The 19619-nt window shown below is 39.1% G+C and overlaps 1 protein-coding gene across 5 annotated transcripts in view; it reads right to left on the bottom strand.

Moving 5' to 3' along the window:
* Positions 1-19619, bottom strand: part of LOC139142204 (NADPH oxidase 4-like) — a 66182-nt gene that overhangs the window by 11973 nt on the left and 34590 nt on the right. For all 5 annotated transcript variants that reach the window (XM_070712064.1, XM_070712068.1, XM_070712066.1 and 2 more), the window contains exons 5-13: positions 11331-11415; positions 9787-9884; positions 8808-8835; positions 6571-6643; positions 6083-6163; positions 5466-5625; positions 2709-2876; positions 1671-1733; positions 651-711 (exon numbers count right to left, since the gene is read on the bottom strand). In XM_070712064.1, the coding sequence (XP_070568165.1) occupies positions 651-711; positions 1671-1733; positions 2709-2876; positions 5466-5625; positions 6083-6163; positions 6571-6643; positions 8808-8835; positions 9787-9884; positions 11331-11415 (817 nt within the window). The remainder of the gene's footprint in view (positions 1-650; positions 712-1670; positions 1734-2708; positions 2877-5465; positions 5626-6082; positions 6164-6570; positions 6644-8807; positions 8836-9786; positions 9885-11330; positions 11416-19619) is intronic.

Here is a 19619-nt window from a genome sequence, read left to right as displayed (position 1 = left end):
GCGTGATTGAAGAGTGAAATTTGAACAGTCACCGTGTGTCATGATATGCAAATTTTACTTACCCTTTATATGCAAATATGTACGCTGACCTGATAACATTTCAGGCTGCAAATTTGTATATCTCGTTAATCTAACGTATTTGAAAATCACGTTATGAAATGTGTTTATATTATGATTGATTTTCTCCATGCAAGTTACTTTAATATCTGTTAGCTGAAAAGACAAGTGTCCTTACTTATTTGAATACAGTTTGCAATATCATGTGGGAGTGATATAATTCCCACGTTTCACATGAACCACTTTCGACACTGAAAGCGATACGATTAATCTCCTCCAAGCTGTTTTTATACAAATTGTTGAAATTCGACCCGTATAACCGTGGCCCTGCGATCTTTATCAACGCAGATGTTGCACGTTAACCAATTTGTTTACACTGATAGACCACGGTGGCGACGCATTTTCGCTAAACCGCGTGTGACCGGAATGCATATCGGAACTATGCCTGCCTTTGAAAGATGCACATCTGTTGAAATCACATATTTTTAACTACAAAGTTAGCAAGAAAAGGGGACTGCTTTAAAAAATGTCCTTACAGATGACTCAACGTGCAAGCGAATGAGTGTACGTGCTGGAACAAATTAAATTCTTACTCGTCCAATCCCCCAGCACCCGGATGTGGATGCTGTATGACGTCACCTCCGCGTTCGGTTGCTGAGGATGGAAGGCAAAAGAAAATGCAGTATAGGTCACAGAAATACCCCTTTGTCATGAAATAAAAAAAATATCACTACCACATCCTTAAGCCAATGAAAAAATAAACAGCTGCACCACTGCCCGTTTTAAAAATACTATAAATACAAAAATAAACACACAGATAAACAAATAGAAAACAATTCGACAGGCTGCCTCTCGCCATAATGAGGATTGATGGATATTAAAACAATATGCTTATTGTCTGGCTGGCTGTGACAGAGGCCCATAAACCAATTGTTTGACGGGGCTCATACTTCCTCACATACTATTACCCTAATGATCAGGCAATAAGCATATCCTGCAACTTATAATCATAAGGCTTGACGTCAACAAATCCTGTTTCATTGTCACTAGATATTTCACTGGAATGATGCGGTATATTTTTAGGCTTATTGAGCACACAGAGATCTCATATGATACTAAAGGTTGCGCCAAACTGAGTTGAAGATATAGCGTTTTTGATTTTCTAGAACGCTGACTATTTTTTCTGTCTCGCAAGTGTTTAAAAGGGTTTTTTGCAGTAACTTTGATGGTATTGTTCTTGTGCGAAGCAAAATTCTTAAACGAGGAAGGGTCCGACGAGAAAATATCGCCTTTTATTGGGAAAGGAAAATGACTAAATTTCAGTAACGGGTGAAATTTGTTTCCATCAAACGATATCAGCGATCTCTGAAATCCAGATTAAGCAGGCTGTAGAAGGTGGGTGGGGGTGGGGGCGGGAGGGGCAGTACGTCACTGAATTTTCAAATTCTTCCTACGGCTTGATTCTCGTCTTTCATTGGACGTATCGGCAACACTTTGACTGACACGGTCCCTCCCTGGAGGGACCGTGGACTGACTTTCATCAATGTGCAACCCATAACTTATCGAGGCAGACTACCACCTCTGAATAAAATGCCAATGACCTTTGAACTTACCGTTGTTAAAGTAAATGGATGCCACTGCATTGTAGATATGCTTGGAATATTTAACATAATATACTGAGAAGGAAACGAAAAAAAATAGTTGAGCCTCTTACAACTTTAGTGCAAAAGAGAATAATCATATATAAAAATATAATTCAAGAGAAACCTAGTATTTGATCTTCGAGAGACTCCACATTATTTAATACGTTATTCGGTAATGATCTTGATATTGAATAATTCTTTTGAAGAATGATAGATACAATTTCAATCATTGTAATTACAAATTCTATTTCTTTAAATAATGATATATACTTGTATGCACAAAATTATCAAAATGATAATAACACAAATTACTTCAAGTACAAAGTAATGATATCTGTTACTAAAGTTTCATGCATCCTGCAATCTTAAGACTGAAGAAGTATATATATATATATATATATATATATATATATATATATATATATATATATATATATATATATATATATATATATATATTAACAAATTACACATACACATATATGTTTGTACGTGTAATTTGTAATATATATAATTTGTAATGCATATATATATGTATATATATATATATATATATATATATATATATATATATATATATATATATATATATATATATATATATATATATATAATTTTGTCTGAAGATTGCAGGATGCATGAAAATTAAGTAACAGATTTCATTACTTTGTACTTGAAGTAATTTGTGTTATTATTTATAACTTATAACGCTCTGCTTAGCACCGAGCACTGTAATTTCCCACGAGGACATCTGTAAACTATATATATATATATATATATATATATATATATATATATATATATATATAATATATATATATATATATATATATATATATATATATATATATATATATATATATATATATATATATATATTTATGTATGTATGAATGTATGTATGTATGTATGTATGTACATACCTAATGGGGCAAGAAAATGACGGCACCTTTTGTCATGTCATCATGGTGTGTATATATGTTTGAATGTTTGAATAGCCCGCCTTACCTGCCCTGGTTGTCCTGGAAAGTGGTTTTTGGTAAAGCGTATTTCAATGACTTCACATGGATGCCGGATGACGTTTTCGATGGTGGCTTCCTGATAGCGACTTCTGAGAAAGCGGACGATCCTTTCCAGGAAGTAGAAAATGAGCGGGAAAATTACCCACATCCACGTCTTCAAGGAAAAAATAAAATCCTTTTATTTTGTAAGAGGACGAATAAAAGCTGTATAGTCACGTTACTCGATTATATCTGAAGTGAAGCATGCAATTTTGTTTTAATTTGCATATTGTCATAGAACATATACATCAGCATTGAAGCTTGCCGTGCTGACGTTAAAGGGATACAGTCGTCGGTCAACGGACCCACACGACCAATGTAAACACTGTATCCAAGGTACGATGGTGATTAATGAAAGTTAAAACATGTCTGCCATAATCTACATCGTATCATTTAAATGTTGCAGCCATGAATGATGAGGTGCATCTAGATATCGTGCAGGAAACGCATTGTTTGTAAACAAGAAACTCGCACAGGCGCAGTTCCAACGACTATTTCCCTTTAACAGAACATTACGCGCGACTTCTCAAAATTTGCGCCTGCCGATCTACCTCTGTATACAATCGTTCGAGTCAATAACAACAGCAACAACGGGGCGACAGGTAGACAAAGCTGCCTTGAAGGTCGCAACGATATCAATCAGCGATTCAGATTTGTCCATTTTCATATATTGCTTTATAGTTACAGCAAAAATATTAACACTGTTATTTATGTTAGCAAACAAAAAATGAAAATTCGCATGTGGCCAACACTGGTAAGTATTTTCTCAAAAGGACCACAATCACGGTTCCTCCTCTGTTGCGTGGTGACACTAAAGCCGTAACCAATAATATATAGTCCATAACGCTTTCATTTCGACGGCAAAACATAAATAAAATGGCAGACTTGCAGTTTTATTACCAAATAATTATTTTTGACAGCAATAAATTGAGTACTTTGAGGTGCAATGAATCGAAGGCAGACAACAGATAGAACCACATCTGGTGCAGGTTAATAGCTGAAAACTGGGCAGAGTTGTCTCGTTAACAAGGTTTGAGAGATAATCGTTTCAATTTATGAGTGTATGTGCCCATCACAGAATTATTTTGAGCCATATGACCCAGCTTTTTAAAAAAAGTATTAATGGGGACAGATCGTATTGTAATCTAGCATTAATATCGTGCAAAATTTCTCTCTGGAACAATTATCAACATACCGTCTCATTTTTGTCAATGTTTGAAACCAAAAATCCCCGCCGTTCCGTGTTAACTCTATGGGGCATAATAATTTAAGATATTCACGAAAACGGAAGACAGATTATTTTCCTTTCACTATTTTTCTAGCGATGTCAAGCAAGCTCTTCGACTTCAAAGATCATTTTCAGGGTCTCACTGTTTCTGATAATAATTTCCAGAAGCACCATTGCCAGTTCTTGGTGGCAAGACAAGTGAATTTGAAATTTAATGCTGAATATGTTTGCAGCTATATAAATCAAATTTATAGTCAAATGCCCTGCCACTGCTTTGAAATCACGTGAATGCTGGGCGTGTTATGACGTCACTTTTCTAGTTTGCTGGTCCTGCAGTCTGGTTTGCTAACCTTGCAGTCTAGCTTGCTAGTCCTGCAGTCTCGTTGCTGGTCCTGCAGTCTAGTTTGCTAGCCCCGCAGTCTCGTTTGCTTGTCCTACAGTCTAATTAGCTCATCCTACAGTCTAGCTTGCTAATCCTGCAGTCTCGTTGCTAGTCCTGCAGTCTAGTTTACTAGTCCTGCAGTCTCGTTTGCTAAGTCTTGCAGTCTAGTTTACTAGTCCTGCAGTCTCGTTTGCTAAGTCTTGCAGTCTAGTTTGCTAGTCCTGCAGTCTATTTTGCAAGTCCAGCGGCCAATCCTGCAGTCTCAATTACTAGTCCAGCAATCTACTTTACTAGTCTAGTTTGCTAGTTCTGCAAAAATTGCAATCAAACGGACGCATCATACGTGTTGACTTCATATCCATCCGACCAGTGAAGTCGCCAATTCGCTGACCCGTGATAATTTGCAGCCCTGTACCTGCGACCACTATGTAAACTTATCCGAGCATCATAATGCTTTAAATTATGATGCCAAAGTTAAATTTTCCTTTTGCGGAAGGGCCTACTGGGATTGAATGTGCCTCGGGGACATATTTTCAGACACCCGATTATTTCAAAATACTCTGCTGTTCTACTGCTCGTGTGGGTTTATTCTGACTGTGGACTAAATAAAGTTTTCCCCGCGTGAAAATCGAATATTTAAATTTTCCTTTAGTGGTAACACGAGGTGTAGCGGCTATTTTAACTTTCAAAGGTGTAGGTAAATTCTGGTAGACGTCATCTGTTTCTCTAATCCTTCAATTCCCTTAATTTTATTCCGAGAATTATTTACGAAAGATATAAATTTCAATTTTCCTAAAGTGTGTACAAAACTAAAAATTGCAGTTTCGAAGTAGTAGTACTTTAATCCCAAGAATTATGACCCCGAGTCTCAAACCTAACCATGGTAATAATCTTGGTTGTTCACATTTTCTGCTATTTGTAAAATGTATTACCTAAGAAGCAAATCCGATTAACTGCAGATGGAGCTATAAAAGATTTGATTGTTAACGACGCACGAATAGAAATATGCCCATTGCCGGGCCGACATAGATATTGTTAAAATCTCTTACGATCTCGCGTGACTTGACGCGAGAGGTCGTTTTCTTTTTTCTTACCTCTTGATGGATTCTGTGGAAGATGGGCGGCGACTCGCACGTGACTGGCGCAATGTTCATTTGGTAGGTATTTTCTGCGTACGTCATTATTTCAGATTTGTTAAGCATCAAACATCCGGGAATGTGTACCTGTACATTCCGTTGCATTTTTAAAACGCCACTGCCGGGTAAAATATAAATATACAGAATATGTGAGACCTGATTATCATACGATTGACGAGGAAACATTTTTGCAAACCTTTAAGGGATGGACCATTAGCTCTTGGGAGGAGGAATCAAAAATAGAAAAAAAATTCAAGCAAAAACTTAGGAAAAAAATCTTCAGACTAGTTCGAAAAATAAAATTCAGAACGCAAAAAAATGATAAATCTGACAATTTATTTAGAAAAAAAAATTAGCACATCATGGCTCATTTGGAAAAAACATAAAAAATTTAAAACTAAAAAAATATTCACAATTTGATTGTGACCACCCTTGCCTCCCAAGATCTAATGGTCTGTCTCTAGGCCAATTTCCGAAGTTGATAATTTAAAGGAAAAGAAAGAGATAGTAAAGGAGTGTTCTGCCATGATTTAGAACCGTTATCATTAAATTTAGAAAGTGTTCATACAACTTACCTCGAGGCGTGGAATAAAAGAAGTATATAAAATACAATAAATAAATGGTGGATATACCAAAATACTTCATAGCTGGCAGTCCTAGACGTGAAGGAGAGAAAATTAAGGAAATGTGCGTTATTGGGTGTTTGATTTGGAATCTGAAACTTCGGTTGGCATTGGAGAACAAGGCTACGAGATATGTGACATTTTAGGTCACTAAAAGTTGAAAACCACTTGTTGCAACCAATGATGAGCTCAAATAGTGTAGGCTCACCATCTCCAACCCCGCAATATTTTACCCTGAGGTATGTAAGAACAGTCGGCCTGATTTTAGCTTGTTAGCCTGCATTTGTAGAAGATCTCAGAGAAAGTGTGTCAATACTTTTTTCATCTCTCTGTCTTTAAGCGCGATTGGAGGTAAAACGTCACGTGAGTCACGCGGAATGTACACGATCCAAGCAGAAACGTGCTTGTCTTGTAACTTCATTGTGAAATATTTTTCTTACCTGACCGCCCTTGTTGATGAAGTGAAAATAGCACAAAGAATTATTATCATAAGAAAGCCTGTAGTACCAGCAACTGAAAGAGAGTCACACAAGACATTCTAATAATGGCGGGAAAGGACTGTTGTCTGCAGCTTATGATGTCAATGTTCAGTTTTTACGGCCTGGGGGGGCCGGCAAAATCTTGTCGCCGGTGTTCAAAAAAATGATGACCCCCCTGAATTTTTCGCGAAAAAATGATGACCCCCCCCCCCTTTGTCCGACGAAAAAATTTGATGACCCCCCCCCCCCCCCCCGCGGAAAATCAAACCAAAACCCATATGTCAAATTTACCCGCACGGTTTGGATTTGAACTCCAGTACGCGGCGCACTTTATTCGTGTAGCAGAGATGAAAGTGCACAAACTTCTCAGCCACATCCATGCAAACGTCTGTTAATTAGGACGACTGTAAGGCAATTTTGAACTTCATTTCCATGGACAACTTATGTCCATGGACATTGTACAAAGTAAACTTTATTTGAGTGGTTCGCCAAAGGCAGCCCTCCGGTTAAGAGGGTCATGGGCCATTACGTAAAGTCAACTTTATTCTAGTTGGCAACCAAAGGTGGCCCGCTGGTAAAAAGAGGGTCGATCATGGCCATTGCACGAAGTTAACTTTACTGACCATGGCCGCTGAAGGCGTCCGGCCGTTAAGATGGTCATGCAATAAAGAGACAGTTACAATAAAGTCAATTTATTGTAGTGGGCCACCGCAGGCGGCCCGCCGGTAAAGAGGGTCGATCATGGCCATTGCATGAAGTAAACCTAATTGGAGTGGGCCGCCAAAGGTGTCTGCCCGTTAAGAGGGTCATGGGTAATACATAAAGTATATATTTATTGTAGTGGGCCGCCGAAGGCGGCCCGCCGGTAAAGAGGGTCGATCATGGCCATGGCATAAAGTGACTTTATTGTGGGTATTATGTTTTTGAAATGTGGTGACCCCCCCTTTCCTATCAGTGAAAAAGTGATGACCCCCCTTCGTGGATTCCAAAATTATGATGAACCCCCCCCCCCTGGATTTTGCCGGCCCCCCCCCGGCCGTAAAAACTGATCTGCAGCTTATGATGTCAATGTTTCGTTTTCTGAAATTCGAATTTTGACTCCCATTGTTTTAATCTGTCTCCAGGAGTATGTTAGATTGTCTGCCAGTTGTCTGGGTGATGAACTGTCTCCATATAAAATCGTTCATTAAAATTGACTTCAATTGCTCCGTGTTAATCTGTCTCGCGAAGTAGTATGCCTGATTGTCTGCATGTCGTCTGGGTGATGAACTGCTTCCGTATTAAATCGTTCGTTAAATTGACTTCAATTGCTCTACGCGACAGCTTGCAACAGAGTGGCCAGCAAACTATATTTTGTTAGGTCTAAACGTTCTGACAGTTTCTGACATTTGTCAATATAACCTCATTCAAAACTTCAAGCTATTAAATTTCCACCGGAAACATGTTTGATGGCCGGCAGGGTACATGTTTACAAGTACACGACGGCGCTGAGACAGCGACATCACTGTGCGATCCCTTCTCCAAGTCCAATATGTTCTGTGCAATATGTGACTCTAACCCTGTTGAACCATTCAAACACTCCAATCTCGCGGGGCATCAGCTGAAATACTCTTCACTCATTCGAGGTCACAAAGTTGCTTGGGGACCTTGTACAAAATTCCATTTACGGTAGAACGGGCCTTGGAGACAGATATTCGGACTATCAAAATTGTTCAATTCTTTTCTGATGTACCACTTGTGGGAGTTCATTTTAAAGCTCTTGGTGTAAGAAAACTTTTCACCTTAGTTTTTCAAAAATTTCATTTTCTTCATAACGTTAACATAGGGATGCGGCCATTGTGTATTTAAAATATCTGTGATTCTTGAGTAATTTGTTTCTCTAGTACCAAAATTAGCGCAGTGACCCCTGATTTTTATTTTTGATTCTAAAAGAGAATGGTCAAAATATTGCTTGAGAAAGGTTTGAGAAAAAGTTTTAAATATTTCACTTTCGAGGTGCATACAACCTTACGATTCATTCAATTCGAGGTTTCGACAGTCTAGGGCTGTTGGACTTCACGATTTGCAAAAAGCTGTCGCCTAAGAATTGTATCGTCGTCCTCTTTTAAAATCCTTACGGTGAGTGCCCCCAACTCCTTACAATTGGAGAGGCTATCAACAATCGGCAAGATTGTAACAAAAATATGTAAACAACTCACCAGAACAAAATAATACTTTTGTTGGATTCTGTAAAAAAGAATGAATATGTGTGAGTTACAGCTATAATTTCTTGGCACATTGGTGGAGCTGGTAAATCTTGTCGTTGGTGCAGAAGCGTTTTACATCACTGAGCGAAGACGCCTCCCTGTTGGTCGCACCTTCTGATACAACCCGATTGAGAAAACCATACTGACAATATAAATACACGGGCAGTGTGCCGCTTTACGCGAAAGCGGCAAAAATGATCCATCGGGCAGACAGAAAGACTCCTACAGAGTATCGCCATGGATTTCGGTTTTCGGAAGGCGTTTTCTGCTAGACTTTTACAAATTGCTTTCATCTTTTTTGTCTCGTTTATTTTGGTTTGTTTTTTTTTTCCTATATAATATGACAGTGTGTGGTCTAACTTACTCAACTAAATTGTATCTATAGTGATGTTCCATATATTATTGGCTGTATAGATTGATAACAGAGGCCACAAAAATATTTTACGCGTCTGTAAACTCATAACCACGCAAAAGTTGCTAGCACGTTTCCTCAGCACAGTTGTTAGTAAGCTTGCATTATTTGCTTGATTTTAACACAAAAAGTTTACAATATCACGGTTTTTAACTTTTCTACAGACTCTTTTCCAAAACTATCAACAACCGTCACGAGTGACCTCGATACAGCGCTCTGGGGCACATATTGCGCTACGACATGTGGTATTATGCAAATAAGATACTTTTCCGGGCCAGATCTGTGTGCACAGCTTGTGATTAAAATCTATTGACGTCAAGATGACTGATTGCGAGTTACAGTTTTTAACAAGTGACTACACAAAGTTTTGGTTGAATGAGCGGGAAAGTGAATATCTCACAATGTGAAAATAAGCTGTCACTCTGCAGGGTTCAGCATTATGAGGCTGTGGAACCAGGGGACCAAAAGCGTACACACCGGTAACAAAGACGCCCTCAACGGTCCAATTGGCAAACTTACCTCGTTTTGACAGCTTGCTATATTTATTTCTGGAAAATCTTTATTGTAATGTTGTGACGAATTTACCACATTCACAATGTGAGCACCTGTATGGATCACTATCGAATAAAAGGAAGCGTTAATAAGTTGTAAATTCAATGATTTTCATTATGCGACCACTGCGGAAAGACACTTTCATGAACTTATATCGAATCCGTAGATTTGTACAAAGTCTACATTAATTAACTTAGTACAATCATTAATACCACAATGCATTAAAGCATATTACCCGTTTATCAAATTTGCCAGAAGTGCCATTTGCCCTGTATAATCACACGCCACCAACGACCGCATAAGGTATATCAATCCAGTCAGAATTCACACCACCTCGCAGAATTCGGGCTAAACATGTTGCACCTAATTTACAGTCAAGTCTAAACACTGTAAGAATGTCAAGATCAATCAAATGCAACGTTGAATTGTTAAACTTTACTCTATTCGTACATCATTATTCCATTTTTGGAAGCACTTCACGCGTCATGTAAACGAAAGGCACGTCTACACTACACTACACCGACAGAGTCTGAAACGGACTAACAAAGCCGCTTAAAGAGCGCCTGCGCAAAATACATACGCACACAAGACACAAAAGCACACATACGCACACATAAATTCAATCAGAAATGTCCATTGGGTATATGGCAGCGAATGACGATGGAAATAATTTAGGCCTTCATTGGAACGCATATCGTCTGCGCTATTAGTAAGCAATTTGATTTCAGGACACTGTAAATTCTTTCTAATAGTGATATAACCCGCTTCTATCGCATGGAAATACTATTTGGAAGCCATATCAAAGCATTTGGTATGTGAACTCCACAACGTCCACGATGATGAACACGTGATGGTAAATGTTCATCTGGAATTTTTAGATTTCGCTGTCGAACTCTGCAGGGTACTCAGACGCACAAAAAAAATCATGTCATCGAGATGAAAGACAAAAATATTGTAATTTGCCATTTTAGACGGTTTTACATCAGGATTTCGAGACAGTTGAAGACTTATTGCGATCGTGATATGTTGGCAAACTTGAAGGTCGGGGTGTCCTCATTTGAGACCTTGCCTCGTCCAGCACTACGTTCTCTCCGCGGGCAGTACACCTACACGCCCTCAGTGTGTCTGGCGAACTTTAGGCGGGAAACAAAGTGAGCTTTATCTGCGCCGATTGAATTGAGTTTTTATATGTTTTATACCAACTTTTGGTGAACACCCATCCAAATACAAAGAACAAGGCACCACACCGGCATAGGCGTTACATTTTTGACAAAATTGGACCAAAGCCCCGGGCAGGGCAAAACTTGCTCTTTGTTACCGACCGATGTCACCGCTGAACAAAAATTACATGCCTTCTAGTGTACCGCGCGCGCGTATGATTCTGAAATTACATGTCAGAGGGACATGGACGTGCGATTTGACCTGCATGTGAGTCGAGTCCATTTTTGGGTAATTTTATGAGTGAAGTGTCACTCGACAGATACACAAACACAATAAACAAACAAACTTACCAGCAGCAAGGCAGACGAGGATTGCACAAACCACATGTATTTGTTTCGCTTGGTCGATGTATTTTCTCACGCGGCGTCTTGCGACCTGTAATACAATAAAGGTGAGGTTAAAGTGTCAATTCTGTGACTTGAAATAAAATTTTCACTATTTTGTTCCTGAAAGCAAGTACATATCCGCCATCTTCTGCCTAAAGTACATTTATTGAAATACAAGGTATCAGCTTTGTAAACACACTGAATTCAGTTGTGTACATGTCAAATGTTGTTTCTGACAAGTGAACTCTTGTCCAGAATTAAATTTGGCTGTCAGTTGAACACAAGGCACTTTTATTTGATTGGGGTGTGTTGTAAATTTACAACAGAAAGGAAAATATGAACAATATATAAAATGTAAAGCTAAAAGGACGAGTGGTCGTCTGAACAAGGACAATACTGGATATATCATTGATCGTTCTTTTGAATTCAGGAAATGTCTCCATTGTTGTGTGTACGGCAACTTTGATGCAGGACGCGAGAAAAAGTGCAGGGGATTTCAGTTTGTAAAGTTACACGTATTATAAAACAACGATGACTAACTGAGCACTTAATAAACCCTAACTACAAACTTAACCGCCTTTCAAAGGCACGAACCACAATATTATTTATTTATTTATTTATTTATTAGCCGTGTTCACAATAATGACATTGGCTCAGAAGAAAGAGAGAAGGGAAGAAAATGTATAATACTGAAAATTTTCAGATTCACTTCATTCAAATTAGCTCAGAAGTGATTAAACTTTCTGTCTGAAAATCTGTAACAATTCATTCATGTATTTTGCAACAACATGAACAATGCAACTGTCAGTACATGACAAAAAAGTACTTAAAAAGAGAATCATTGTCAAAGCATTTTAGCTGGTTCTGAATGTTAAAATTATTTCTAAATAAATTGTTCGTACAGTTTGTGCTGGTTTACTTGGACATAATAAAATACAATGGATTTCATCACCAACACCAGAATGGCAAAGGGTAAAAAGTCGAAAATGTCTTGGAATGTTTTTAAAACGACCAATTTCTACTGCAAAAGTATGGTCGGAAATTCTTGCCTTTGTCAAAGCAATTCTGTGAAATGGAGACTTAACAAGTAATAGATAATTTTCACATTTAAACATGTTTTTAATACTACAGTATACATTTAATTTGTTATTTTTTGACAAGGCATTTTTACAGGCTTCCTTAAATTTAGACTTTAAAGACTTTTTCACAAGTTCGATAACTGTTGACAACAATATAACAGCAATTCTGATGACTGGGTATGAGTACGATTTGTTCAGATCAAAGACAGCATCATATTCCGAAGTGGTTTAGTAAGATGACTAATGCAAAACAGTCAACTCTTTACGGAGCAAGCGCCATTCAATGAGGGATGTATCGAACCAAGACCTCGGTTCGCAGTCTAAACAACAAGATTAACACGGCCGAAAGTAAGAAAGACCAGCAAATCTGTGGAAATATCTTAAAACTTACCCCCTCCCCTCTACAAATTCGCAAAAACCTTCAAACTCATGATAGATGCGCCTTGCAAGTTAGCGCCTATCGGGGTCAGCACAGGGTCACCGAAACACGGTGCTTAAGTGGCCTGCTTTCTCTCCAGGAGAATTTCTCGCGGTTTTATTCATACATATTCAAGACATTCCGAGCTTAATTTGAGCGATAATTTCTCTCCCTCAATTTCTCACACCAGAGAAGGGCGCAATTCCATACCACAATTAACCCCAAATTTGCCCTAATAAGGTGTTTACCGAGAGTGTCTTTTATCTGGTCTCGGCAATGTGGAACTCTACTTGTTTATACCGGCTGCATTTCAGGAATACCTATGGCAACTGTAGTCGCCTTCTTGCCTTGACTGCAGCCGAGTTGTCAAAATAACCTCCAGTTAGATTTAGTATATCACCGAGGGCAAAAATTCACGCTTGACTTTCAAATATAATAAAATACTTGCGAAGGGTTACGATGTGGAGTTTTCAGAAATGCTGCTATAACTTCAAGGGCAGCAAGTTGAATTCCACAAACCATTCGTGCGTGCATGCGCGATGAATAACCTAATCATTATACCTAAAAGTTTATTCAAAATAGTGTCACATTTGGTTTTGATATGCAACACAACATTTATCTATCAGACCATGGACGTAAAAATGGATCCTTCTTTTTTACGTCCATGATCAGACATTCCTAACAAGAATTTAAGAAATTACTCGTTCAACAGTGACAAAAATCTTACTTGTCCATCAAGGACGTTGTGATAGAAACATTAACTGTGGAAATCACATGTCCGGGTCTCAGGCTACAAGCTAAAGGGATGTAGGCATTTGTCTGACAGCTATATTTAGCAACAAAAGCTAAAACCCAATCAACCCAATCAACACCGTCACTGCCATTTGTCAGGATAATTCGGCAAGACAGTACACTTTACCGAGATTATACAATACGGAGCATCAAGATGGATAAACTCATTTCGCATTGTGTCCTTAGTCTCAACTTCCTTGCGCACGCTGTTAAAACAAGGAATATTGTTCACAGGTGTTAGTCGTAAAGATAGTTGAGTGCCACAACATTTGATGTCGCCCTCAAACAGAAACTTAATTAACACTCCATATGATGAATTGGGGTGTTATAGCTTCGACTTGACATGCATATATGAAGAGAACCCCTCCGATGATGGCGCTCTTTACCTGTACAGCTGTTTTCTCATCACATACTCATTTTGACACCCCTAACAACGAAATTTATTCTTTACATCTAGAATTTTCGTCGGCTTGCATACACAACTTTCGCGTAAGGTTCTCGCGACTTGTGTCGATTTTCGCTACACTAAGAGGTGAAAACTTTACTTACTCCCAGTGATTCAAAATGAGCCCCCCCCCCCCCCCAAGCACTAGAGTCGCATTCTACAGTAGCCTGACACGCTGAAAATTTGACATGTCTGTTTACATGTTTTGCGTAACATATTGTGATGTCATCGTTTTAGTTGTTTTAATGCCATTATTATTACTATTACTTACATCGTATTATTTATATCGTACTTTATTTCAAGAGGGTCGTCTGGGTTACAAAAAATATTCCAATTTTACATCAGAGCCAAGAAACGTCATAAAAACAAGAAAGAAACTTCATGTAATAAAATATAACAATTGCAATCATGGGGGAAATAATTCAACAACCGAACAGAAACAGCAAAACAAGTCAATCCAGCGAAGAACCTTCATTCATGAATTTGTTGCGGAGAAAATTGCGAAACTGGGTTTTAAAATGTGGCAAACCGCTAATGCTTCTAACGGAGAGCGGAATTATCTTTGCGAATCATGGTAGTTGCACTGATGACCTTTAACCGGCACTTGTCTTGAATGAAGGAGCTTATAAATTACGGTTGCTGGCACCACGAGTATTTAAATCATTCATATCCGACACATGACGGAACTGGTTTGAGAAATCACGCACGAGACCATTAAGAACTTTGAAAGTTTGTACAGTTTGCTTGCATGAAACCTAGCATTGACCGTTTAACGACATGCTGTTTTCCTGATTACGCTAGAATGATATCCACTGTGGGGAAAAGTGATCAGACGTCCTCAATGACTTCTCAACGTATACATGTCCAGTGAAACAGTATCGGTAGCACAATAGTAATGCTCTGAATGATCGAAAATTTGATCTTGGGAGGAGGACGGAAGTAGGGAAAATCTGCTCAGCAAAAGTTGTTAAAATACTTTTTTTTCAAGCCTTCCTGCTTCGTAAAAATTATTCATGCGAAGATACACGGAACCAATGTACATCAATGACTCAATGTCAAAATTCACAAATTACTGCATGAGACTCTACTTCTTCAGAGAACAGCGATTCGAAAAGTGAAACTACGCAAGATGATGATGATGATGACGATGATGATGATGATGACGACGAAGATGATGATGATGATGGCAACGATGATGATGATGGCGACAACGACGACGATGATGATGATGCTGATGATGATGATGATGATGATGATGATGATGATTATTATTATTCACATACAAATTTTGGCAGTTACTGAAACTAACGTTCGGACTGAAAGTCGCCTTCGATATCTTTGATTTTCCAATCGCAAATATGTTTGACGTTATCTTGAAGACATAGTTTTCTGTATTTGCCCATGCAGATTATCAACATTCCCGTGAGAATACTTGCAACCTGCGTATCCTCGCCGATTGCGAAAAATCTTTAGGGAGAGAGAGATTATACGAAACAGCATGTTTTAATTAATTAGGCATAGCAACATGATGCCTACTGGTAAAACCTCTGCCAGATACCAAGCAAGCATGGACTTTTTGAACGTCTGCAAACAGTGCAGTGGTGACAGAACGCAATCTTTACCGCCACTACCCCGACACTGATTAGCAACGACGTTCATTGGGAATGATGGAAATACGGTCCCGAAGGGGGACTGTGAGAGAAACACATCGCCCTGCTACGGGGGAAGGCTCTAATCATGTTATCCATGCCCGGGGACGGGTGCTGAAATCAATATGTCATGTGGTATGAACAGCCATTGCTTCTTGTACGTCCATCAGATATGGCGCCAAAACAACAATTTGTCGGCTTGGGCAAAAACGGGGTGTCAGGCCTAAAACCAGATAAATTTGCGGATTGAATCTCTTACAGAGAACATTACACGAGAGTCATTTGACCACGTGACCTCTCCCAGGTCAGGATTATTCCCTTGGTGTTAATTTACGATAAATTTGCCCCTTGGTTTACCAAACGACACCCGTAAACATGTTCCCCTCTGGCTCTATGTAATAAGTTTTACATGGGCTGACGCCGCGCTTATCAAGCACTCAAAAAAGCGATTTCGCCGGAAATTTCAAGTATTTCGATACCATTAAACGTATCAGCCATCGCCTGATAAAGCTGTATCACTCGACAGATCCATACCTAAGTGCATAAATTTGCCCATTCAGCCACTCGCCATCGGCTGCGTGAGGGTTCATCATAGGGACGCGGTCGATCCTCTCGAGCCAGTTGGTGAACTTTGAACCCTGCCGTGCGCGTAAACTTTGCACGAATCGTTACACCAGCAACAAAATAGGATCGTGCATATTCAATTTTTGGAATTTGGCGCCAGGGCAAACATCATGACCGAAAACTGCAATTTTTACATGGGAAGCCCAAACGAATTTCCCCTAAGATGGCGGGCGCGTAAAATGCGAAAAATGCAAACATGTTGTGGGAACTTTTTCGAAGGTCTGATCGCAACGAGACTTGATGGCTTAGCTTAGACAAATTGCTTTGTCTGAACACTTCAACCTTATCACCATCAGACTCTCACTTTAAATCGCTGAGACCATGTTCCCGGCAAATAACACTTGATCAACGCTTTACCAGACCTACTTCCCATCCTCGACACTGATGAGAGCAATACACTCTGTACATGTTCCTGAAGCGAAAGCCGAGAGCTGTTAGGTGGAAGAACCCGTTTCCGATGGGAAAAAATTAAACAATGAGATGTTCGTACATCGTAAGCAGCTGTACTGTGAGCTACTGAAAACATTTATTGAATTGGCTCCTCGGAATACGACGGTGGTCAGATTAACGCAAATTTTCCAATAAACACGATTGGAACTAATTTTGGAAAATTGGATGGTGAAGTAATGTCGATTTAATCTACAAATGTTATCTCATCTGCTTTACTTTTGATATTACACGCTTGTTTTTATGAGTAATTTGCGATATTGCAACATTCAACTATATGGGACCTAACACTTTTGAGAAATTTGCAAAATATGAAAATCCAGTTATCCCAAATTAGTTCCAATCGTCTTAATATCTGTTAGTAAAACTTAAAAAACATTTTGGGGATGCAAATAATTTTCCGTCATTTTGCGCAGATCTTAAGAAAATCTGGCGACGAGGCAGGGAATGTCATTTGTATGTAATGGTAGTTGTAATATTTATTGCAGAAAGATGACGACCAAATCCAGTCTGGTCAATCGGACTTGTATGTCACTTTGACGTTTCCAAGTACAATAAAAGCAAGTGCGCAGCGTACAATACACAATATACGCACAGAAAAAAAATGCATTTAAATTATCTATTTCAATAAAAAGTGCCTTTCCGTTTTGAGGAAAACCTGTTCAATAAACTTTGCAAGATTTGAATATTGTGGCTTATTATTTTCCGACATGCAATGAACAAATGGATTTCACTTTCAACAGCCCTTTGTATAGTTTACACCGCCGGTTGAAATGACGGCCAGATCCCCAGTCTTGCAAATAACATCATTACATGTATAGGTTGTAGGAGAATTAGCCCTGGCAAGTCACCCACTGTACGGGACACTTTCCCCAGCCCTATCCCCAACCCATGCCAACACTGGTGAGCGGGAAACGTCCAGATGGTAAGGTGTTTAGAGGTAAAAAGTCTATATACTATATCCTGGATTAGGTGTGACTTTTCCATGATATTTTTCCCTGACGATTTCGCAACATTTTTGTCGGAACCGCAATGATAGTTAGTGGAAAAGAACGGCACTCGCTCTTTCGTTTCGTGGACTTGACTGCACGGTCTGAGAAAGCCAAAGGTCATGCCAACCACACGGTCATGGGCTCCGTGACTGGTGGGACTTTCTAGGGTTCACACCGGCTGCCATGTCCAAGGTGACAAATAACATATTTCACATTCGCGCCGACGCGGCAACTTATTCGATGTATTGCGGCCGCATAGCGTTGAGTGAGGGGTGTCCCTGAACGCACGATAGAACTGATACGAACCGCCTGTGGGAACGGCATTGAAGATCTCGTGGAAAAAAATTAATTCCTGCAAATGTGACAAGTATCTTCCGTCCAGCAGATGGTTTCGCGATTAAGCATGCGTACTATACGAGAATTCTGCGAGAACTTGAATATTTCGGCCGTATAATTATATACATCTCTTACAATTATCAATCAGTAAACCTATGAAGCTGACAGTCTGGGTTATCTTTAAAAATTTTGTTTTCTTTGAATTTCGCCATTTAATCGGAAATGCTTGTTTGGCCTGTCCAAGAAGGGCATTAAAGATGCTCACACGATTCATGTTTTCCGGACAGACGTCCCGGGTCAGGGGTCGATGACCTTTCACCTCTCAACAAATTGCTTGTCAATTTGCGATCTGAACTAAATTTGGGAAGGTTACACTGTTTTAAAGGCCGTTGCACACCTGTTCGTTCGTCTAGAAAACTGCCACAGTGAGTCTGCTTTCCAAGTGACCTCTGACCCATCTCACTGGCAATGCTCCGTCTCGCGAGTAGATGCGAACTCCAGACGGATTTATCAGCGACTCGAGACGATCATTTGACGGCTGTCAAATTCTAACATCTAACATCTTTACACTGTTAAAGGTCGCTTCTCCTCTTGCGACGTGTTTGCGAGGGGGAAAACAAAGCGGTCTGTTGTACGCACAGGAAAAACACTCAGAGTTTGCAACGCTGAAATACATGTACTAGTAACGATACCCATCCCAATAGCTTCTATAGACTATAGTCTATAGTAGCTAAAAATTGTTATATGTAAGGTCGAACCTGATCAGTGTATTCATTGCAGTACAATTTCTGGGAAACACTGGGATCTACAAGGCTGATTGATGATGATGATGATGATGATGATGATAACGACGAAGACGACGACGACGACGATGATGATGATGATGAATCTACTGAAATAACTCTGATGTCACGGTGGTGAATATTATAATGTTTGACAATAATAATAATAATAATTATATATGGTGGTGGTGATGATGATGATATAATGATGATGATGATGATGATGAATCTACTGAAATAACTGATGTCACGGTGGTGAATATTATAATTTTTGACAATAATAATAATAATAATAATAATAATAATTATAATTATTATTATTATTATTATTATTATTATTATTATTATTATTACTATATATGATGGTGGTGGTGGTGGTGGTGATGATGATGATGATGATGATGATGATGATGATGATGATGATGATGTTGATGATGATGATGATGATGATGGAGATAAAGATGAGGAAGAAGACGACGCCAACTGTTGCAGCAGAATTATTTTAAAGGGGGAAACCGCGAAACGCAATCGATAGCACCTAGAAAGGATCTCAAGTGGAACGTCATTTACTTTCTGCCGTGGGTTAACTTTTCTCGCTAATCTCAGTTGTCACAAAGTCTTCATTGTGGACGGTAAGTGTTTTCGATCTCTCGTGACAAACGGGAAACACTCTCGGAACCGGCCAACAA

This window comes from Ptychodera flava, chromosome 10, assembly GCF_041260155.1.
Source record: "Ptychodera flava strain L36383 chromosome 10, AS_Pfla_20210202, whole genome shotgun sequence".
Lineage (NCBI taxonomy): Eukaryota > Metazoa > Hemichordata > Enteropneusta > Ptychoderidae > Ptychodera > Ptychodera flava.
This window is presented reverse-complemented; position numbering and strand designations above follow the sequence as displayed.